Here is a 25,381-nt window from a genome sequence, read left to right on the forward strand (position 1 = left end):
TTATTAAAATAATTGATTATTTTATTTTTAAATCCATACATAATTAATGTCTGATTTGATTTGATTTTTTTTAAAAAGTCATAATAACACACGTACCCGTAGAATATATACTATTGTTTCTCTTCATATCAGTTAATCACCAATCTTCAAATGGTAAGTTTTGCTTTTTTCTATCAACCTTTTTCGGTAATTTTTCGTAAAATGACTAGATATGAAGGTGCAACTAATAGAGTACATCATTACTACAAGAGTTTGAAGCAAAGCTGATGATGTTGGCAATGATGATAATATTGATGATTATGATAAAGATGATAGCGCCATACGTCAGTAACTTAATTTTATAACAGTGAACCAGCCTAAAATCCCTATTATAATCAAAGTCCAGTTACAGCCGAATTTTAAGGGATTAATAATCTAAGGCCCTAAATCAGCATTTCACTCTCTCTCTCTCTCTCTCTCTCTCTCTCTCTCTCTCTCTCTCTCTCTCTCTCTCTCTCTCTCTCTCTCTCTCTCTCTCTCTCTCTCTCCCCCACCCCTCTCTCTCTCTCTCTCTCTCTCTCTCTCTCTCTCTCTCTCTCTCTCTCTCTCTCTCTCTCTCTCCTTTTTTTTTTTCTTACACACACACACATGCACACACACACAAACACTTTCAAGCTGACCGTTGTGTGTGTATGTATGCATGTAGATATGATGACTGAGGTGTCTTTCAAAATTTGCAAAGGATTAGGTATTAAACTGGTTTATATGGAATTGAAACTGTTCCATATCACTTTGTGGAGGAATTAGTGAATTAGTTATCTAACATTGCTTTTATTTTTACTTTCAAAGCTTGTAATTTTGTTTGTTTTAGTGCGGACGATTGTTGTCACTAGGAATACACTGCTTATTTTGAGAGAAATTAAATCTTTTGAAATCAGTCTTAAAGTGACTCTGTATTTCGTCCTGAACACAACCTTTGCATCAAGCATCGTCATAAAAAAGCGTATCACTGTCATGGACCAACACTGGCCTTATATGGAGTTAAGGTAAATTGTAAAGCAATATCATATCATCATCACCATCATCATCATCATCATCATCATCATCATGATATGATGATGATGATGATGATGATGATAATTTTATCACCCATTGACTCAAATGATTAATTATAAAATCTGCTAGGGCATAATGATTGGTCCTTTAATTATTTAATGTTATTGAATTGAAAGAATATAAACAGTGTGTCTCTCACCCATGAGGGAATGTAGAAAAGGTGTCGGGTTTGCTGGGGCATTATGATTGGTCATATCTGGCTGCCCTGCTGCCATTTTCATTTGCACATGCACCTACAGACTATTACTAGACTGATTTTGATCATTGACGGCTCAGATGGTTCATCTCGATCTATGTCAAATTTTCACAATACAGTAGTATAATGGTTAAAACAGATGAGTACCTGATTGTAATGGCCTTTATTTCTTTTCAAATATTGCGGGTTCGCCACTAGTAATAATAATGATAATAATAACAATAATAATAATAATAATAATAATAATAATAATAATAATAATAATAATAATAATAATAATGATAATAATGATAATGATAATAATAATAATAATAATAATAATAATAATAATAATAATAATAATAATAATAATAATATAATAATAATAATAATAATAATAATAATAATAATAATATAATAATAATAATAATAATAATGATGATGATGATGATAACAATAATGATAATATTAATAATAAATAATAATAATAATAATAATAATAATAATAATAATAATAATAATAATAATAATAATAATAATAATAATAATAATAATAATAATAATAATGGTGACGATGATGAGGATGATGAGGAGGTTGAGGAAATGATAATGATAATAATGTTGATGATGTTAATGATAATATTATATTATCATCATCACCATCACCATCATCATTAATTATAGATACATTTGTAATTTTTTAGGTGCACACAAAACTGTCAAACCAACAGAATGTTTGCAAGTGTCTCTCAACAGTTGATCTTTTATTGTCCCGAATGCACAAATCTGGAGCTTCCTGTTGATTTGAAATGGCTGAATTGTAAGGATGTTGATCGCTGCCCCTATTTAAGCTATTACAGCTTTAATCCAGCTGGGACCAAAAATGATTCAGTCCGTGTAAGAGGTTGGCACTCAATTTTTAGTCATTTAAGTTTAAGTAAAATTACTTTAAGATCTCGATTCCTTTATTTTTTAATCATTGTTTAAAACTTCAGCATCTGGGTCTTATCATGGTCTTCTGAACTTTGTTTATTGTGACATTAAATACTTTTATTAACGTCAACAAAAATTAAAAAATAATATAGTCTTCGTCTTCGAAACATTTAACGGTCACTCGTAGTGTTGTGTGTTGGTAGGTTTCATCTGGCGGGCAGGTTTTATGAGTATTTTACCTAAATGCATAACATCTATATGGACCTGTTATCTTTCATTACATTCATGTATACCAGCATTAGTCTTTACTTTATGAAAAAGGGTGGGTGAGAAAAACGATAGAATGCTAACCAGTAGGTGTTTGACTAATCAAAACACACAATTAGTGACACTCCACCAAGCTCACTTAGACAAACATAGCTGGTTGTTTACAAATAATAAAATAAATGAAGTATCTCTTCTCTTTGTTATTTATAATTTCTTAGATTCTAAGTGCGTGATTATTTCTAAGTTGATTCTCTTAGACGATAAACAGTAATGTTACACATAGCTTTATGTCTTGGTACAATTGATTGGACAGGTTAGTATTTTACTTAAATGCGTACCATCTACCCACGTTGTTCACTTCGTTTAGCCATCATTGTCTTTGTTTACTGAATAAGAACTATTCGGACTACTCTACCTGGTGACTCCTTGCTTCAACTTTCTGTCAGGTGTTCAAGGGTGGGAACCAAGCGAAACCTCCCCCATTTTTAATGATTCCATAACATAACTAATAATGAATACAACGGAGCTTTATACATTCTTGTAATTGTTTTACTTTTTTTCTTTTCTCTGTTTATTAACCAGCACAAATGTTTTCCCATGGCTTATTGATTTCTTGGAATTATTTATATAGTTATCTGCATGTATGCTTCTTTAAGAAGTTTATACAAATTTATTGGGTGCATTGTGGAGGTAACATAGATATCAGTGATTGCTTATGCATTGAAGATGTAACGGGTTTGCTTGCCTCTAATGAAAGATTTGTCAAGAGAGCAATGTTAGTCAAATCTCTAACATTGGTGTGCACCACAAATTGTGTGTCATAAATTGTTTATGCTGGACAATCCTTGCCCCTCACTGAAAAATGAACAATGGGAAAGAATAGTTGAGGTAAATTTGCCCATAGAAAATTACTTTAAATGAAATGGAAAACAATTTTCACCTAGAAAACATTCTTCTAAGTTGCGAGCCAACAACAAGGAAGTTCTAAGGGCATTGGGAAAACTGAAAGCAAGAAGTGAAATATTACGAATTTTTAAAATATCAGTATTCCCAATAAAGTTTTATAACAAAACGTTTTAAACACGCCTTTTGTCTATACTGAGTTGAAAACAACTGCACAAAAATCTAAGAGTTTAATGGTGTCTAAGTTCTGGCCCTTTTTCTATTTTGTTCTCCAATACATTAACTTAAGGGGCGGTTTGGGTCTTTTCAAAAAAAATTTTTATTACCAATATTGGGCGGTTTTAATCATTCTGTATCGTCATTATAGGTTAAAAAACAACATTTATGGTGAAAAATTTTATTTATCTGTGTCGATACCCATTTTGCGACCTAATTTGGGGGTCTGATATCAAAAAATATAACAATCTTGTGGCAAACGTTCCACAAAAACTAATGAAGGAATGACCTCCATATTCTTCCCTCTTGTCAACATTGTACTATAGTGTGTCACCATAGAGAGCTTTTACGGCTTTAGCTTATGGAATTTTTATTAAAACATTACAAAGTTGAGAATCAAAATGTTATGAAAAAATTGATGTTAAAAATTCAGAATTAGGATTATAATTCAAAATTCACATATCTTATCAAAAAAATCTCTCTATGGTGACACAATACATTATCTCTGTGATAACTGTGGAAATTTTCAGACAATTTCATTGAATAGATTCAGAGAAACGTTTGACACAGTATCCCATACCCTTAGAAATATGACATTTTGAGAAAATATCAAAATAGCTTCCCGTTTTTCACACTTTTCTTACTATCTGTACCATTTTCGACTGTGTTTTTCATGCCTTTATAGTCTACTTTGAGAATTTGGACTTCGATTATATTATTTCTAGGGTAATAAAATATCAATTTCCACCAAAATCTCAAAATCAATTTTTCGAAGGATTTTCCTAATAATTAGACCCAAACCGCCCCTTAAAAAAAACCCACTCCACAGTGAAGAAAGACAGTACACAGGACTTCCTTTTCAAGTTCAGTGTTGACATGTCATGGAAGGAAATAAAGCCTGAAACAGCTGTACAAGTGAAATATTTAGAACTGAGTTTATTAAATCCGAAGATGCTTCATGTAACCATCAGTCCGAAGAAAAGTATCAACCATATTCTTGGACAATTTCAGTATTTTGCCAAAATCCCTTTCAATGGTATGTGCAATAAGTTTGAATATTTGTTGTTCTCTCCCTCTCTCTCTCTCTCTCTCTCTCTCTCTCTCTCTCTCTCTCTCTCTCTCTCTCTCTCTCTCTCTCTCTCTCTCTCTCTCTCTCTCTATTATATATATATATATATATATATATTATATATATCTATTTCACACACACACACACACATATATATATATATATATATATATATATATATATATATATATATATATATATATATATATATATATATATATATATATATATATGTATGTACGTTATTAATTGATGTCATGTAGTTCTGACAGTACTCAATAAATTCACAATTCAGAGCATTATTATAAAAAATCAAATTGAATCACATTTCGTCCAACAATACAGCAATTTCAACACCAAGAAGCCTAACAGGTCTGTAAATCTTCCGACAGGTCTGTAAATCTTCCGACAATTGTCGGACTTCCGACCGTACGATTTTACTCTATAAATTCTGACATGAACATTTTTTTTTTTTAATTGTAACGTCAAAAGACAGATCCAACTAAAAATAAAATAAAAGTTTATTTCGTGCCTCGATAAAAGCAGTTTTTATTCCGTTTTGAGCTAGGTATAATATCATTCCACCTTGTCAATCATCACCACCTCCACATTCCCAGGAAGTGCACGTATTCACTGCCTACTGCCTACTGTGCTGCCCGCACGAAGTGTCAGTCGCTGTCAGTGTCTCGCGTTCTTATGAATTTGAAATAATTATTTTTTTCGAATGAAAAGGTGAATGAATGCTTATATCGGAAGTTTCCACTCCTTTAGCCTATGACCAATACTCTTTTTCTCTATTCTCGTACAACTTTAGCTTTTCATTCAATTATTCTTTCTCTTCAATATGCCTGAAGTATTTCTAGATTGCAGTTATGACTTACTTACCTTAGAAAAGTTCTTTGTGTGTTTTATTTTGCATGGCTTTGTAAGAAGGATTAGGATTTGTTTTAGTGTAAGTTTTCTGACACTGTGAAGAAGAGGAATGTGAATAAAGATGGCAGGGCACATGTTTATGGAATCTTAAGGTGGTTGAATTTAAAGAATCTCACTGACCAGGGTAAAGCGAGAAAGGCTAGGATTTGTCATAAGTTGTTTGTTCTGGAACGTAAAACATCTCTTCTTGTTCGTATTGTTCTGTCAGTCTTTCCTATCTTCAAAAAGTTTGTTCTGCTCTTTGAAAGGAAAACACCAATGCTGCATGTTCTTCGTGATGAGCTGATTGTGGTGTTTAGGAAGTTTCTTCAGTTTTTATGTTCAGCCAGAGTTAATTAGGGAAATTGGAAAAGCACTGCGTATACTAGATTTGTCAAGGGAGGGTGTTCTTTTGCCCGCAGAGCATGTTTTTTGTTGGAAGTTGCTCTTCAATTTTGGACTTAATGGATGAGAGTAATGCTCTGTCTTTCAATAAAAAAATTGTTAGGCTCTTACCTGTCCACTACCAATTACATGCAAAATAAATTGCCTTTGGACAGTTCTTAGCTCGGGACTTTTTCTTTTCTTGACCCTAGGCTTTCTGGGAAAGGTGTGACAGCAATTTCTTGAAGAACCTTCCGAAGTTCTTGCCCTCTGTTGTGACTGTTGTTTTTGATAATAAAATTATGGCAATGCAGTCAGACATGGATATTTCTGCTGATAATTTTGAGTTAGATTTGTGGTGGGCCAATGTTTTCAGGTTGAATAGGTATCCTTCTGTCCAAAAGATTGTTAGTGCATGCTTGTCTGGCTTTACTGGTCCTAGGGTCGAGCAATCTTTTAGTATCATGAATGATGTCATCTCTGAAAACAGAAGTTCTCTCCTTGTAAGCACTTATGAAGCCTACATGTTGTGTAAATATCACCTCTTGTCTAAGGACTCCACTTCTCTAAGACCTCTCCAGTGGATTCTTCTTTGGTTTATCACATTCAAACTGCTGCATCAAGAATGAACAAAGCCAAGAAGAAGAAAGGCAAACCCCTTGAGGAGGAATCACCACCTCCTCAAAAAAGTAGGATTTGTTCTCTTCCTTTGCTTTTAGCTCAGACTGGGGACCAGAAATGTGAGTACTCATTTATTTGTGATTTCATTTGGAGCATAAAATAAAGACCTGCTTATTTTTTATAAATGAATTGAAAAGTATGACATGGTTTGACTAATCAATTGATGTGTCATATCTGGGTTGTGTTGTCGATCCATTTTTTGGTTTGGTAGGTCTATTTTCGCATGCTCGAAAGGTTCAGACAATATTTTCACCAGCCATTTACAGGCCCTGTGAAGAGATGCCTCGGTGTCAAAACGGCTGTATTGTTGGATGAAATGTGAGTTGATTTTACTCATTACATTATATATACATTAGTTTTTTAATACAGGGAAGAAAGAGGCAATACGACAAAGGAATTCTTTTTTACAAACAAGTACCTACTCAATCAAAGATTGCTTCTGTGTTGTCGTGATTTGATGTTAGTTATGAAGGAAACAGGCGCATGCACATGCATACCACATACACACACACACACACACACACACACACACACACACACACTCACACACACACACGCACACATCATCATCAAAAGCATGCCCTGCATGCTCAACACTACCCCAGCTTAACAAGCTTTTGTTTTCTTCTCTTGTGATGGCAAGCAACCATGAGCTGCTGATACACCCTGACACCAAGCGCATCTACCCAATCCAAACTGGCCCATCCAAACCAAACTCATATTAAATGCATTGGCGATGTCTAGGTATCTAGGTGTTTTGTGTCAGAATTCCAAGTTGCATGATCTTTTTAAAAAATGATGATTATCTTGTATTAAATATAACCAATTGAATTTTCATGACTAGCTGTTGACAAAACGTGCTGTAATATGTATTTAACATCTTGTTATAACAACTTATTATATATTAAAAATTTGGTCACCCAGTTCCAGCGTGCTGTATAACTGGGTGTGCTGGAATTTGGTGTGTAAGAATCTAGCAAGTATCGTACTAATTTGCTTTTTGTTTTAAATTGTGGCCTTACAGGTATTTTTGTTGATATACCATGGGGGAGTAGTTACCAGCTTGAGGTCTACAATATTCCTTTTGAATTCTCTGATGTTAGTCTTTTCGCTAAGCTACGAATTAAAATGTCCCTTCAATTGTGTAGCTTTTCCAGTTGTGCAAAGGACCATATAGCTGTGACTCAATTTGTAAGTAATGGGAAGGGGTCATGGATATGATAAAATTTCTTATACATACCAACTAGTTCTAGCAATAGATTGAGCTGACATTAATGCACTTAATTGTTTTACATAAAAAACAACTATTCAATAGAAAATTTGTGTGCTCATTTATATTCTGTTGTTTTGTCAACTTTTTTGTCATACTGACTCCGCAGAATTACGTGTTTGACCGAGCCGCAATGCAGATCTGTAATTTCCATTCAGCTGCAGCATGGCCTTGTAATTTCAAATTTTACTATTTTATATATTTAACTGAATAGCTTAAATCAGCATATGTTTAAAGCAGTTTGGGATCTGCTGACAATGGTTGATTTTTAACTATTTTAAAAATTGATTTCAGTTATATGACACCAGTTTTTCACCATGATAGACCCTTTAAAAAATTTTTCCAGAAGGGGAATAGAGAGAATTTTATTTATTTTTTAATTTTTATTTTACAAAACATTAAGTCATATCAATGAGGCACATGGATCTTTTAATACAATTAATACTTAAACTTTTTATTTATTCAGTTATTTACTAGCGCAAAAGCCAGCTTATTGCACAAATAGCACATTGTGGGTTGCATTTTTTAAAAAAAGCAGCAGGGAGATCATCGTTGGTCAGATTTTGTACCTTATGTTAGTAGCCACGAGATGCTTCCTCTTTTTAAAAAAATGAAATTCCCTATATCCATTCCCAAGAGGAAATTTGTCTTTAATGTCTATTTCAAGGGTAGTCTGGAATAACTTTGATTTAGGTGACTTGCTCAAGGCCACACAGTGCTGCGGATACTCAAATTCGGTACCCTTCGGATACAGAAAAGAACATACTGTTACCCCTTGTTGGTGTAGATAGTTTCCTTTGCAGAGTAGACAATGTTCACTCTCCAATATACTTTATTAGTCCATTTGCCCTAATAATTTACCATGAGATATTACTGGTAGAGGAGGATCAAAGTAAAACTATACAGTGGTCTTTCAGTTGCATCTGATGAACTTCACAAATTTCGAGTAGATCCATCAGTAATATCTCTCCTTTGACAGTGAAATGTTTGAAATAACTAAGCAGTACACAAAGTTAAAATTACACCCATCTCATAGTTAATTATATTATTGGCTATTTTTGGCTAAAATAATGCTGCTTTTCAACCATTCGTTGTATCCTCTATCTGAGTTATTGAAAACAATCGAGGGGGAGGGGGGGGGGGGCATGTAGATAAGCCCAGATGTCCCAATTCTGTTCTTTCCTTAAGCAAAAAAACTCGCCCAGGAGCACTTACACAGTTGCTATTGCCTAAGTTACATTGGTCTTTTTTTATTCTTCTTCAAATAAACCAATTGACTCAGTCAGATTGAGTGTTACTGTTACTGTTACGAAGTTTAGAGAGCTAATTGGCCTTCTGACAATAAATATTCACAATATGTCAGGATGTTTATATGATTTGTTAATGTAAACAATCATAGAAATTACAGATTTTTAAACAATTTTTATTTTCTCTTGACCTCTCTAAATGGTATTATTGTTTAAAAGATTTTAATTTGTTTAAAAGATATGATTCTTTTTATTTCAACAGGATCCTGTTGTAAAGCAGTTTGAATATTTAAGAGATAACAACTTTCTTGAAACGTTCATCAAAGTAAAAAACAATATACGGGACACTCATGGTAAATAATTTCATTTACAAAGAATATATATATCAATACATTATGAACGTTCTAAGTTTTTATGGTGAAATATATATTGTTATGATGACGTTTCTGTTTCTAATTTTCTATTTCCAAAATTTTACTTATTCTTTTCCTGCTTTCTTCTGTAACATTAGAAATCGTTAAAATTGCATCATCATCATCATCATCATCATCATCATCATCATCATCATCATCATCATCATCATCATCATCACCATCATCAATGGCCAAGTCGAGGCTGTTTCTCATTTTTTAATAAGATCAAGCAATATAACACACGGTCAGTGATTACATGGTGACATTGACAGAAAGCTCTGGCTGTAATTTGAGAGAGAGAGAGAGAGAGAGAGGGAGAGAGAGAGAGAGAGAGAGAGAGAGAGAGAGAGAGAGAGAGAGAGAGAGAGAGGGTGTGTGTGTGTGGGGGGGGGGGGGGGAGACGTGATGTCGGATTCATCTGGTATTTCATTGTAAAACAAAAAAGTATTGGAAATTTAAAACAATGTCATTCTAGATAGCAAAAGTCATGTCCTGTACGTTTTAATGCCAGTTAAATCAGGCTAATAGAAAGAAAGAAGTCCAACCAAAATGAGCAACTAGAAGTCTAAACACATCTTCACAAGACAACGTTCATAATTGAGAATATCTACAACAAACAAACTTGCTTTTTTAAAAACTAAAAATGATTTAGGGACTCTCCATTCCATACTGATGGAAGATATGGAAGAGAGTATTTGGGAAATAGCTTTAACTATCGAAGATGCTGAAATGTTGGTATATTGCTGAAGGAGAGGGAAGAATGAGACGCTATGAATAAAGCAGGAATATCAAATATTTGGGATGTAGAAATGTTCATGACTAAAGTTATCTGCAGCCTAGCGAGAGGAGAATGCTGGTGTCTGCTATCAGGCTATGTATGGTCTAGAATATGTTCAGCAGCTCAGCAAGTAAGGTCCTAGGTGAGTGACTCAATTGCTCTCATTGTAGTGCAATGTTGTAAGTGCAGATTATCCTTTACGACAGAATGGGTAATAAAATATGCAATTATTTTGTTGAATTCAAATCTGCCTTGTAAATTGAAAATTGGAGAATATCTCTCTCTCTCTCTCTCTCTCTCTCTCTCTCTCTCTCTCTCTCTCTCTCTCTCTCTCTCTCTCTCTCTCTCACACACACACACACACACACACATACATATACATACCATAAATGATTTCCATTGTTTCTTATTATAATTCTTCTGAATGAGACAGCGACTGTTTAGGAGAATATCTTATCTATCATTATTTTAAAATCATAAAAATTTTTAGAGAAAAGTATTGAACATTTGGAATAGGCCACCTCTAACGCAGTAGTACTGCAAATAATAATTTCCTCTAATCGCAGTAGTACTGCAGATAATGATTTCCTCTATTCACAGTAGTATTGCAAATAGTAGATAACGTTCGTTTTCGTTATTCGCAGTAGTACTGCAATATGAGATATCTTTCATTTCAGTTATTTGCAGTAGTACTGCAAAAGCGGGTTCGTTCTGTATTTGCAGTAGTAGCCTTCGAGCCTTTATTATATAGAAGATTGGGTGCAAAATATAAATAAACTACAATCTTCTTCTTCTTCTTCTTCTTCTTCTTATTCTTCTTCTTCTTCTTATTATTATTATTATTATTATTTTATTTATTTATTTATTTAAAAAAAAAATATTATTATTTATTTTTTAAATTAATTTTTACAAATTATTACTATTATTATTATTTTGCATTTTGTTGATGATGACGATGTGTCTGTTGTTGTGTAGTGATGGTGGTGTTGAAGTGTTGGTTGTGATTGTAGGGGTGGTGTTGATGAAGTAGCAGTGGTAGTGATGATGACTATAACTATAAGGATAATGATTGGTGTAATGGTGGTGGCAGTTGCTGTAGTTTGGATAACGATGTGATAGCTGTGGTAGTAGTAATGATGATGATTTGATGGTTGTGATTATAGTGGCAAATATATGTATGTCTGTGTGTGTGTGTGTGTGTGAGAGAGAGAGAGAGAGAGAGAGAGAGAGAGAGAGAGAGAGAGAGAGAGAGAGAGAGAGAGAGAGAGAGAGAGAGAGAGAGAGAGAGAGAGAGAGATTCCTGGAACTTTATAAAATATATTTAACTGACTGTAAACTGTAAATAATACAATAAACGGGGACGGAACTATTCCCATTAAAGTAATCTGACAGATAAGCTGATAGATTTCAAGATATGAACAAATGATCAAGTTGGAGAGGTGAGGACGGGGAAATTTTAATGGATTGGATTGGGGTAACAAACACAAAACAAAACACAAACAATCTTGTCAAGTTTCAGACTTGAAGGAAAAGTTGAAACGTTCAAAATCTCAATTCTAAGTCACACAAAATGTTTCAATCATCCCTCCTTTTCTTCTCAAACTAACACACTCATTCAACTTCAAGCCATTCAACAACACGCCATTTTGAACAGAAAATACAGTCTTGTGTTCAGGGAGGGGACAAAGACTAATTTTCAGAGACAGGAGAGCGCTTCTACTACTGTGAATAGTGATTCCACCATGAAATCACTATAGTACTGCAAATAAGCACTTTGTTTAGAATAATGGCAATATTTTTAATTTATGCTTGAATTACGATACAGTAAGTTATATTTATAATTGCATTGTCTGTAACCTTTGCATGTATTTAACCATGATTTCCATGTCGTTAATTTCAAACAAAATAGAATAGAAAATAACAATTAACAATAGCATCAAGTCTATCACCGTCCATTGCCTATTAAATCTAGATATGTTAAACTTTAACCTTTTAACAGTCTTGGGGGAACAACGAATAAATGATAAGAGTGCATGTAATGATGCAATTGTATATTTGCTGTGGACGAGGCACATCTAGTTGATAAAAATTATTTAAAGTGTTGTAATTAATGGTTGGAGAGGGTTCACGTATCATTTTAGTCTGTTTTTTATGATTGAGATCTATTGACAGTTTGTATAAATGTGTGGATATAAGGTAGTGTAACTTATTTTATTCCATCACAACCTGTAATGCTTAAAGTTGTATAAAACTGGTGAAACAACAAAGGAAAGGATGTTCCATATTACTACAATAGAAATATATGCAGTGAAATAGGTTCTTCAAATTATCGAGGCCACTTGCAGAATTAATTAATCAGAACACTTAATTTAAACAATTTCTGTGTAATGGTGCCTGCCCTTAAATGACTTGCTCTGTATTTTTATTGCCTCGTAGATATATCATCTAGTGTGACTTGTGAAATTGTTGCTATAAAATTGTTCTACTTCAGTTTATTACATCAAAACATTTGTCATTCACAGGCGTTTATTGCTTTCAGTTTAGTTCGCCAGGTAAATCTAGCCAGTCTAGTGATGATGAGTCATAGCTTTACACAAAGAGAGGGAGACAATTTTTTCGCCGTTTTGATCGATTTTTTCTGAATTTCAAACTAATGTAGTATTGCCGTTATTAAGTGTAGCAAAAAATATTTTATACTACCAAACAGTTTATTAACAGAGTTTCCATTGATTATATAATCATAATTATGATGGTGTTAAAAATCAAGAGGGATAACCCATGAAATTGATAAATAAATTTAAGTTAATTAAAATTTTTAAGAGAATATTTTAACATGTTCAACACTTAAGATTTTAAAACAAAAGTAATGGAAATGATGTTGAATATCTGTAGAATGTAGACATATAAATTTTATATCAGTAGATTGAGGCGTTTTTGAGATATCAGTTCACCTGTACGTAAAAGTAAGGATTTTGAGTAAGGTAAAATTGAAATCCAATCACAGCATTGTCTTAATATAATTTTTTTAATAAACCAGAAACATAGTCAAATGTGATTCACTTATATTTATCCCAGAATCAACGAATTATAAGAATTCCATTAAAAATTGTTATATAAGGACATTCAAAGACAATCAAAACCACTAAGAAAATCTTAAAGAGTTCTTATAAGTTTTATAACCTTATTTTTGAGATATCCATGCCCATTACTTTTTTCATGTACTTGACTTGCACCTCTTTTAATTTGTGTGCCATATAGACTGCATATAGCACATCACTGGTGAAAGATTAGGATCATATTCACCTCATAAAGTATTGTTTCTTGTTCAGAGTTTTCTCACAGAACCAAAGGTATCAATACCTGCATCGCATTTCTTTAAATTATGTATCAGTGAAACACATTTCTTGCAAATTGAAATATTTAAATATGTCAGAATTTCACATTTATATTTATAGTCAATTGTTGATAACGTCTAGAGTCTTTTAATCCTCTCAGCACGGCTCTGTACTCTTTCACAACAAATTCGACATATTTCATTAGTACTGGTGTCATGACCGTCTTCAGTGTGTCTAGCTCTCCATAACCTGAACAGAACTTAAATAAGTAAATTTAAGAACTATCTAAAATTTCCGCTTAAATTCAATGAAATCAAATTAAATAAATGTCTCTTATCATCACTATCTAGTTTTATTATTGGGTTTCTAAAATATCATGAAATATTATCCTCTTTGTTGGTAACAAAAATAATTATTGAGATTCCTTTCCACACTCTCTATTCTTAAATCCCTGAATCTACATAATAAAGTATATATCATATGAAAGATAATTTTATCGACTTTTCTCTGATCCCTCACACTTGATGGTAAAAAGTGTTGGCTTGATATTTTGAATTTTTAAATATTTCTTAAACTTATAATTTAAATATTTATTTCATAAAAAACTCTGATTATTCAAAAGAGCAAAACACAAACTTATCATTTCATGATGTAAATAAAAATAATTGCGTCTTGTAGAGGAAAAATTGGCCTTTGTATCCATATATGTTTGAAAATTATGAAAAAGATGCTGCGTCCACAAGGGGCTGAGAAAATTGAGTATTTTGATGTAATTTCTACTACTCTCTGCCTGAGAGAAATTCAAAGCGATGAGATTTACCTGCAGACATAATTTATTGCCAATGCACACCGTCTTGACAGCTGTTATCACTGTGGCTGACGGTGGGTTGTTTACATCACTCGACGGTAGCCAGTGAGGGAAGAAGTAACTAAAGTGAAAGTTTGGGCCCTATTTAAACGGCTGTGCATTGTGATGATTGAGAATTTTTTTCTCTATTCCTTTGTCTGTCCTGATTAGTTGTGATTTGCTTAAAACAGCCAATAGGAATAATGCTGTATTATCCTGTTATTTTATAACTTTCAAACACTTCTTTTAAGGTTTGAGAGGCTATTGGATGTTGGTCAAATTTGCAAAATTGTCAAAGGGCGTTTCAAATCATTTAAAAGAAAAGGTAAGACAACTGTCTTTTTTTTAAAACGTTTTTCCATAAAGTCAAAATGCCTGATCTCACAGTAATATTTTAATAGAGTAACACCTTTTCCTGTTTTAAATACAGTGGAGTCCGGATCAGATAAACTTGCTAAAGATAAAATTTCTTTTTAAAAAACCCTTTCATTCAGTCCTGTTTGTCTTTTTTCCCTTATATAAGCCAACTGATCAAAATCTGGTTTAAATAAACACAAATCATCCTCGTTTCAGTTAAATTAACCCAAAACAAGCCAAAACAACCCTCAAATAACAAACTAAACAAAAACATATAGATTGCCAAATGACAAGACTATTTATGCATCATTCTTTTTTTTTTTAAGTGGCTTATTCCATTTTCATGAACAGAGGAGGCTATCAGACTTTACTCCCCTCTAATTTTATATTGAAAGATTGTTTTCCTTGACAATGGATAAGATTAATCATGCTTAAGATCCCAAGGAGGTTATTTTAAGCCGACTCCACTGTTGTTATCGACATGGCTAATAGATTGCTGGCATGAGCCGATGGGCTGGCCATTTGCCAAGCCAAAATGGTGCTTTGCTGGTTTTTCCATTTACATTAGATGCCAAAGCTCTTATTTTACTTGGAAAAAAATTCCTGTTGGGATCTCAAGATACATCACTACCACATACTACAACCAACACTACCAAATCCTCAACACTGTTTGGCTGCCTTGTTGTAGTAATTTGACAGCAGCCATTTGTGGTCGTGGACACAAGCAATCTAATATTCAGTAATCCATACTGCCCGCCCCCCGTAGTTCCACCCATGTGCCATCTAGCAACAATCAAAAGCTTTGCAAACAACAAAGATTTTATCTAGACACTTATTTGAGCAAACAGAAATATTCTCAACTTGACTGACAATGATTATAAAGTAGACTCCCCTTACAAATAAAATTAAATATTTCCAGACTGGGTAATCTTCAAAATGTTGATTGCAACCTTTGCAAGAAGAAAACAAGAATGACTCAAAATGGCCCTTCTAGAATCTTTCCACTGCCCTTAAAACCAGAGCTATGGGCTGCAGCTCATTTAATTCAGACAATCTCGTAATCACTGCATATGTACACTCTCCGTCGTATGGCATCCATCCTCTCCTATAACCGCCACCACATTGTCATCATCACTACCACCATTACCATATCATCATTACTACCACCATTACGTCAACCACCAACACATCATCAACTCGACCACCATCATTAACTCCACCACCACGACTACAACCACTACCACATCATCATCTTTACCACCACTACTACATCACCACAACATCATTATCTCTACTACCACCACCATATTATCATCACTACCACCACCATTGCGACCACCAACATCACACTACCATTATTTCAACCACCACCACATTATTATTTGCTACCAACAGAGCTGTTCATTCATAATAAGCTCAGGCGGCTGCATTCAGTCCAAAATAATGCTGCCAGATTGGTCTTTCAAAGGCGGAGGTTTGACTCTGCCACACATTTCCTTCGAAGATTATACTGGCTGCCAGTTGAGAAAAGGGCCAAATTCAAAGTGTGTGTCCTAGTTTATCGTTTTCTGGAAAACACTTTTCCTCCCTACTTCACAGAACTCTTGAAGAAATATTGGACAACCCGATCTTTACGTTCTTCCAATGACACCACCTGTTTGGCTATCTCATGCATTCATACAAAAGCAGGAACAAGGTCCTTTTCTCATGTTGGTCTGTCTGTATGGAACACCATATCATAGAGCATCTGGGAATCCAAATCGTTGTTCGTGTTCAAGAAATCCTTGAAAACATTTCTTCTTTGATGTCATGTACTTTCTATATTGTTTTGGGTTGATGTTAAGCGCCAAGAGCCTCATGGTTCAGTATACTGTGTGCTCTATAAGACTCTTTTATTATTATTATTATTATTATTATTATTATTATTATTATCATTATTATTATTATTATTATTATTATTATTATTATTATTATTATTATTATTATTGTTTTTATTATTATTATTATTATTATTATTATTATTATTATTATTATTATTATCATTATTATTATTATTATTATTATTATTATTATTATTATTATTATTATTATTATTATTAATTATTATTATTATTATTATCATTATCATTATCATTATTATTATTATTATTATTATTATTATTATTATTATTATTATTATTATTATTATTATTATTATTATATATTATTATCATTATTATTTATTTTTTATTCGACATTATCTGATTTTTGAGTTTTGTTTGGTGTGAAGGAAAAATAAAAATGATGTGTTTGATAACATTCTGTCTACATAAAAGCATTATACCCCAAAGTGAGGTAAGCCAAAGTGACTTGCTGATGGCCACCCACCATGGTGGGAAGTTGAACTCAGTACCTTATATGTACACAGCAAAGACTGTGCCACTGTGCCACTTTGACCCTTTTCTGTTTAAAGCTCCCTTTTCTGTTTAAAGCTCTACATTTTTATTATGGAAATAATCAGATATTTACTTTGTTGATATGTTTACAGGTTCTACAATATGTGCTTGACATGTTGCAAGTAATGGAAATTCCTTACTACCATACAGAACTTGCCTTACATATTGTCAAAGAAATTACGACAGCAAAATTTATTCTATTTGACGAAAGAGAAGAGGTAAGATTCTGTAAAGAGGTTGATAAATTAACATATAGACACAGCATTTTGAGTTACTAATTGCTCTTAATTTTGTCAACTACTCAAATCATAGTTACAAAGTAAGGAAATTTATTTTCAAGTTGCGTGCCATAAAATTTAAATTGTTATTTGTTACTTTTAAATCAAGGTGTCCTGATAGCTCCAGGGTCCCCACTCAAATCATTAAAAAAATTTCAAGCCCCCTGTCCGCAGACTGATCGGGTTTCCTGGTCGACACAAAATAGTCATCACACTAAATGATATAAAGAATTGCAGGATACATCTTTGAACTTCTCAGTCAATACCAATCTACCAGTGAGCCAAATCAAAATATATCAATTTAGATAATCTTTTATACATACTACAAAATTACCTTTGAATCATTCGTTAGCTTTAGTTGTTTATGCCTGCAGTAATTATTCATCTGATCTCCTTAAATGAATAGACCTAATACTTATGTTTTTAAAGTTTGTTGACGCATTGTTGCTCTATAATGAACCATGGTCACTAACTCATGATGGTCAAGAACCATACTTTATACTATACACATCAATAAATAAAATCTAACATAACTATTGAAACAATTTGATTACAATGATTTTAAGGAAGCCTCTTTCTCCTCAATTTACCTCGAGATTGAGGCATTTGCTGAGGTGAATAAAGTCCAACTGTTCTTTTACTCCAGTGACTATCTCTGCTTTGTCAGATTCACATTCCTTTTCACATTCCTTCCTTAAATAATTAGTATTTTCCAATAACTCAACTTTTCTTTTCTTTAGGACCACAACATCCTGCCTTCTGGGCAATCCTTCTGTTTGATCTCTTTATAGATATCAGCCAAAAAAAAATCATTATCGTGTGATTGCAGTAGTCAGAGTGCAAATTCCACTTAAATTAATGAAAAGCCAGTTACTTAAGTTTGTATTGCATATTGATATTTCCAACATAACTACTTATCATTAGATAAAAAAAACTTTATAAAGTGAGTGACAAACCAAAGTCCCTTCGAAGTTTAGAAGAAAAGGATAGTTACCAACAAGCATAGCTTCATCATTGATACATTATTACAGCAGCAACCCCCCCCCCCCCCCCCCACACACACCCCAAAGAAAAAGAAATTATTATCATCCTCATTATTATGTTCTCCAGGTTCAACAACTAGATCTTGTCAAGAAAACTGTTAAAGTTTTGAGGACCTGCATTACTGACATGAGTTCAGAGATGCAGCGGAAACAGTGGTAATTTAGATGTGTTGTTGAATATCATTGATAATAATGATAGATTCATAGCCATAACGGCCACTCATGCTCATAAAATCCAAATATACATTTTAACTTTTGCCCAACTCATTCCTTAATTTGGATTTTGATTCCATGATATCTTAAAGAGTTGTTTGTGTTTTAAAAAATATATTTCATTTTGACTCATTGGTTTTTTTTCATTTTCAACTCTAATTAAGGAAAATCCATATAACTTTTGGAACATTTATTTACAAATAAAAGACAGGAAGTTCTGCATGTTTGATAAATGTAGAAAATTCTCTTTAATTTCTTTTTATGTGATGTCACATTTAGTTCAAATAAACTTTCACATGTACACTTTAAACCAAAAGTTAAAAATTTTAATTCTGTCAAATTTTGACAGTTATGACAGTTCAAAATGGCTGCCCCCATGGAAGTCTGTCAGTGACAGAAAGCTGTCATTGAATTTCCTATTTTCGAAGAAGAAACCTTGAGTAACATTATAAAACTCAGGCATTTTGTACAGGCAGTGTATTAGGTGGGTTGAACCTGAGTCGAAGAGACAATCATTGGAATGGCGACACCCCTCTTCCCCAAAGAAAAGGGAGGTAATCGCATCATTTTTATGGACAGCGCTATGTCACCCTTCTTATTAATTCACCAGACTCGACACTTTTGGACTTTTAGCTTTTTGGTCCATTGAAGGAGGCAACGAAGGGGCATCACTTTGAAGATGATGAAGAAGCCAAGACCGTTGTGAAAAATTGGCTCAAAGTTTAGTCAACTCAGTTTTACGAAGACGAGATACACAACTTTACAAAAAGGTGGACTCTGGCCATTGAGAGAGGCTGAGACTATGTTGAGAAGTAGCATTCTACTCAGTTAATGCCAAGCTTTAATTTGAAGTATATTGCATGGACTTTAAGCAGAGTCCCATTACTTTTTGACTGACCCTCCTACTAACATTATGAATCATATAAAGGCCAATAAAATGTTTACATGCAAAACTTCAAAGTCCACCAATATACAATGGCAGCGGAATTATGGAGATATGGATTACAAAACAAAACGTTCTAATGGCTCCAATGGAAAACATCCCTCATGACCAATCGAAGACAGGTAGTTTCCGTGGGCAATGCATCATCAGAGTCAGTCCAAGTGATGTCTGGTGTTCCTCAGGTACAGTTCTTGGCCCCCTCCTATTCTTAATCTACATTAATGATATGGCAGAAGTTAGAAGAGAAAGGAAACAGTACTATATTAGAATGAACCTGCTCCACTAGTTCATTTGGACAAAACAGCATATGGTTCACATGGTTCACAAATGGTGTGAAGTGGATTCACTTAGTGGATGGTAAAATGACAAAAATACTGAGATGCAGACAGATATACTCTTTATAAAGGACTAAAACCAACACACACCTGTGCGCATGCACACACACATACATACACACATACATGTGCGCACACACACACACATACATGCAAGAAAGACTTTCTCCCTTTAATCTTTATCAACTGTCCTTTATTGAAAGTTTAACTTTGGAAACCTTGAGTGAGATATTAAAGACAGGGAAACTGAGAAAGAAAAGACGCTATCATACCAGCACTGTCACTGTGAGTAGATCTTAACAATTCTCTCTCTCTTTCCATCTCTCACTCTCTCTCTCTCTCTCTCTCTCTCTCTCTCTCTCTCTCTCTCTCTCTCTCTCTCTCTCTCTCTCTCTCTCTCTCTCTCTCTCTCTCTCTCTCTCTCTCAATCCCTTTATTAGTGTTTAGCTGCAGACAATGATGTTGAAAAATCTACTTTCTTAACTCACTCAATCCTAGAGATTTTTGCTACTTTTGAAAATTGGAAAAAATATATTAAAAATGAGCATTTACATAGATAGTTTTATTCAACTATCATTAACATGCATAAACTAAAAACATTAGCTTTGATACTACGCCTATAATTTGTCTCAGAGAAATGTAATAAATAAGCATGTGGTAAAAGTAACCCGGGTAAACTACAGATATAGTCGGTGTTAGGGTTGAGTGAAAATATATTAGTGACAATGAGGTTCAAGATTACAAGGATAATCACGATGAAGATGATGATGATGGTGGTGGTGTTGATGGTGGCTGTGCTCATTATGATGGTTTGTTGGTGGTTTTGTTGATGGTGAGGAGGATGATGATGAGGGTGATTATGATACTCATTATTATTATCAATAAATATTTCATTTTCTCCAACCCCTACCTTAATCACAACCAAAGGATCTTAAATTCATCATCCTATTCTTGGAAATTTTATTGGACATCTCAAGATATATACTGAGGACCAGTAGTGATTTTTTTGTGGTAAAAACAATACTTTCTCAAATTCTGATTGATAGGACATTTATAAAACCCTCCATGCACTAAAGGTTTACATAATATAATACAACATTAATTTGTCAGTGAAAATAGTATAATTTGTTCCACCTTCTCTGCCCAGAACCACCTCCCCTCCCCTTTCAATGTGACATTTTATAGAGTGTAATAACAACTTAATGTGCACAAATAACTTTATAAAGAGCCCAAGCCAACGATAACCCTTAACATGTGAGATTAGACATGGGACATGACACAAGTAAAGCGCTTTACATTTTGTAATTGAAGAAATGGCTGTTACATGTCAGACACTTATTTTACATGTTCTGTGGTGAGAAATTGTGAGTAAGGAGCCTTTTTAATAATAATAATAATAATAATAATAAGAAGAAGAAGAACTTAGCTCTGTGCCGCTAAAAGCAGGACTGGAACCTGGAACCTTCAGGTCAAAATTCATGTGTCACACTGGTCTGTAAAGCCTCACAAGCGCTTATTATCAGTGAACTGTTTTATTTATACACGTTTTCATGATTTCTGCCACTTTCAAATTTCCAATTAGCTATTATTCAATTTTAATGTTGTTTTTTATTTAATATAATCTCTCAACTTGCCTATTTTTTCCTTTCTTTTTAATCTGGTGGCTTTTAGTTAGTATGAAACTAGATTAGATTGCTTATACAAATTAAATGAAAATACTTTTACCACAGAAATAAATACAATCCACTCTAATTATCACAATGGGGAGATTTGTTATGTTCTATTTCGAGGGAGACAGAAACAACCAAGCTGTCAGCTGCAGTGCAGCACTGCAAAGTGAAAGGGAATAAGTTCCTTTCTTTGGTAGCCATTGAGTGTTGAGGTTCCTTGCCTTATCAACTGGCCGTCTACGTCTGTTCCCTGTTGGAATGAGTCCCCTTTTGTCTCAGTTTCTTAGGCGCTTGTAAGTGATGACCCACTTTTAAACATCTCCTCATTTTCCATTGCACTGGCACTGAAATGACGAAACGTTGCCAGAGTCGTACTTTGCAGTAATGATCAGTCTCACTGAGTATATCATTTTAAGTGAAGAAGAACTGAAAACAGAAGACATGTTTATTTTCTAAATTATGTATATTTCATTGACATATCTTACCTTGTCAAAAAGGCCTTATTACAAATACTTTACGCATCTCTTAGCAATGCAAAGCAATGGAGTGGGACTATGTCATGGATTCCCTCATGTCAAGTGATGAACCTGATCTTGGCTATTTCATGCCAAAATCTTACCCAAAAAATACGTTGGCCTTGCAGTGGCTAAAATTCAAGCACAAAGCACTCTATATAAAGGTAGTGGTTCAACCAAACTTGAGTGATCTTGTCGTCTTTGTACAGGTAAGCTGCAGTCACTGGTGGACCTGAACCAATAGGTACATAAAATATTTTATGTTGGGCTCCTAGATTTTTAAGAGAGGTTCAGAGCATAAATTTTAAAACACATTGAAGTACCATTTAGTCTTTTTTTTAAATAGACAAATCGAATCGTCACTTATTGAGTTGGGAGTCAGTGACCACTGGCTATGTATCTCATACCTAATGCTGATTTCCAAGACACCTTGTATAAACCTGATCAGAAAATTAAAGCCAGTGAAATTAAATAATATGAAATTAATACCCCATATAAAATGTAAACAAAAGCATTTGTTAAAATTAGTCGCTTGAATTTTAAAAATTTTTACTTTTGTTTATTTTGTATCAAAGGTTTTTTTTTTCTTTTTGTAAAAGTCTCGATGTAGAGAGTGGGATTGACTGATTAGCTTAGTATCAGAATCAAAACATATTTTAGCCAAATTTCCTGAAAAGCTGCTTTTGTTCTTTGTAGATATACTACACACCTAAAGTCTTGTACAAGAAACCATGGATCTCAGAGAATGATAATCACGTAGAACTGGGAACCGTCATAATTGACATGTTCAGGAAATTGGATCTTGCTCTTGTGCAACCTTTAAAACAAGAAAGGTCTCTCAAGATAAATTTTGATCCCAGAAAGGGGCGTAAAATGCCAGATGACAACATTGAAAAAATAGTGAATGGTAATGAGGTTTTTTCAATAGGAAGTATTTTTCAAATCTGCTTGTGTGTGTGTTTGTATGTATGGGTACCCATTTTCATGGTTATCTTGGAAGTAAATGAACCAGGATAGTAAGTGATGGTCTACTTTGTTAACCTCTATGGTCAACCAATACGCATTTTGTTTATCTAATAATTTGTCCCTGCAATGCGTATACAGTCAATGTCAATTATTATTATGATATGTTGTCAATGAGCAAGATTTTTATATTATGTCGCTACTCGCCCTATATAATTCTGACAGTGTGGGTGTGTGTGTGTGTGTGTGTGTGTGCGTGTGTGTGTGTGTGTTGTAAATCAGCTTTGGATGTTATAAAAAAAGGTGATAAGAAAGACGTATTTTCTTTACTTGATCCGTCTATCAATGCCTTTATTTTTATCAATATGAAGAGGTGTATAATTTTGTTCAGAGTCAAGCTTTAATCAAACAAAATGTGTGCAGCAGGAACAGTGGAACAAGAAACAATTTTTTAGAAAAATGAATTTATGATAATTGCAGTTTAAATCATGTTCTCTCTACCTCATTATATATAACAGATGGTCAAATTACAGTGCAACCTACATCACATATTAAACCAACATCCCTTATTATCACAGTAAGGTCCTTTTTAAAAAAAACAATTATTTATCATTTTTGTTGTTGTTATACATCAATAATATTGAAAAATCGGGTTTATTTACAATAATTTGAATTAAAACAATACAATGGCATTGGTATTCTATCAATGAAAACAATGATATGTCCACAGATTACATGAAAGTCTATTGATCGGTAAATCACCTGGTCAGATAATGAAGATTAATTAACACCACTTCAGCTGAATTTGTCTCAAATTCCTTCAAACTCTTATATAATGAACTTCTAGGGTACGCAAGACATTTTTTATATAGTTTAATCATAATTTTGATGGAGCAGATACAATGTGTGAAAAAAAACAAAAAACAAAACAGAATGTAAATAGTTGATAGTTGTAATAATGATATAGATTTATAGTGTGCCAAACATCCCTTTATCTGGAGGGCTCTGGGTGCACAACAAAGATTCATCCCTAACACAGTACAAAAACAATGCAATAATGCACATAATTAAAAGAAAGCCTGTCTGAATAAAATTATCTTGAATCGCCACTTGAAATCCTCTTGTGAAGACGATGGATGTATTTCATATGGTAGAGAATTCCACAACCTCGGACCAAAGTGCTGAAAAGGCGAGTATGTTTTCAGTTGGAGGTCATTCGTTGATTGAAACAATCGCTGTGGGACAATATGTAGAGTGTGAGAGAGGTCAGCTTTATATAATCCTATGTCAAATTTCTTTAAATTTCTCAAAACTACTACTTTTTTTGTGTTGGTGGTATTGTGTGTATCCTTTCTGATGCCAAAAGAAATTAGATAATAGTTTGAAATACAAAGATCATTTACATTGATAGATGTTGCTAGTTGCATGTCTAGGCTGGTCAATAACCAGTCAATAATGTTACCACATCGATGTGTCTTTTCATTGACATTCTGTGTCATATCATCATCATCATCATTGCCTTTTTCACCCTCGGTCAGGGTATAGGCCACAGACAAACAGTTTCCATCCTTCTCTATCCTGAGCCAACTTTTTTATCTCATTCCAGGTCTTACCACTTCTCTGTATATCAGCTTCTTTAATTCTTCTCCATGTTCCTCGTGGCCTTCCCCTTGATCTTCTGCCCTGAGGGTTCCAGTCCAATACTTTCTTTGTTATAGTTGAGTCATTCTTTCTAAGCGTGTGTCCAATCCACCTCCATCGTCTTCTTCCTATATCCTCTCCCACTGGTTTCTGCTGTGTTCTTTTCCATACTTCTTCATTTTTTATTCTATCCATCCATTTTATTCTGAGTAGCTTACGCATGCACCTGTTTACGAAAATCTGTACCCTCCTTATACATGCCTGTGATGCGTTCCAAGTTTCACATCCATACAGTAGGACAGACTTCACGTTTGAGTTGAAAAGTCTTAGCTTTAGTTGAAGGGAGATATCTTTAGTTCTCCAAACTCTGTTCAAAGATGTGAATGCAGCCTGTGCCTTTCCTATTCGTGCTTTCACCTCTGCTTCCGTGCCTCCATCCTTGTCAATTATACTTCCGAGATAG

General features: G+C 33.7%; 1 protein-coding gene across 1 annotated transcript in view; it reads left to right on the forward strand.

Annotated features, from left to right (window-relative positions):
* LOC144979145 (uncharacterized) overlaps positions 1-25,381 on the forward strand; it is a 139,645-nt gene that overhangs the window by 50,264 nt on the left and 64,000 nt on the right. The window contains exons 16-28 of the mRNA XM_078925747.1: positions 133-153; positions 851-1,025; positions 1,975-2,174; positions 4,419-4,625; positions 7,660-7,826; positions 9,415-9,505; positions 14,777-14,850; positions 17,410-17,535; positions 18,706-18,794; positions 20,333-20,414; positions 21,057-21,140; positions 22,329-22,523; positions 23,011-23,221. Of these exons, the coding sequence (XP_078781873.1) occupies positions 133-153; positions 851-1,025; positions 1,975-2,174; positions 4,419-4,625; positions 7,660-7,826; positions 9,415-9,505; positions 14,777-14,850; positions 17,410-17,535; positions 18,706-18,794; positions 20,333-20,414; positions 21,057-21,140; positions 22,329-22,523; positions 23,011-23,221 (1,722 nt within the window). The remainder of the gene's footprint in view (positions 1-132; positions 154-850; positions 1,026-1,974; positions 2,175-4,418; positions 4,626-7,659; positions 7,827-9,414; positions 9,506-14,776; positions 14,851-17,409; positions 17,536-18,705; positions 18,795-20,332; positions 20,415-21,056; positions 21,141-22,328; positions 22,524-23,010; positions 23,222-25,381) is intronic.

This window comes from Berghia stephanieae, chromosome 9 (assembly GCF_034508935.2).
Source record: "Berghia stephanieae isolate SIO BIC M18660-M18661 chromosome 9, UCSD_Bste_1.3, whole genome shotgun sequence".
In the NCBI taxonomy this organism is placed as follows: Eukaryota; Metazoa; Mollusca; class Gastropoda; order Nudibranchia; family Aeolidiidae; genus Berghia; species Berghia stephanieae.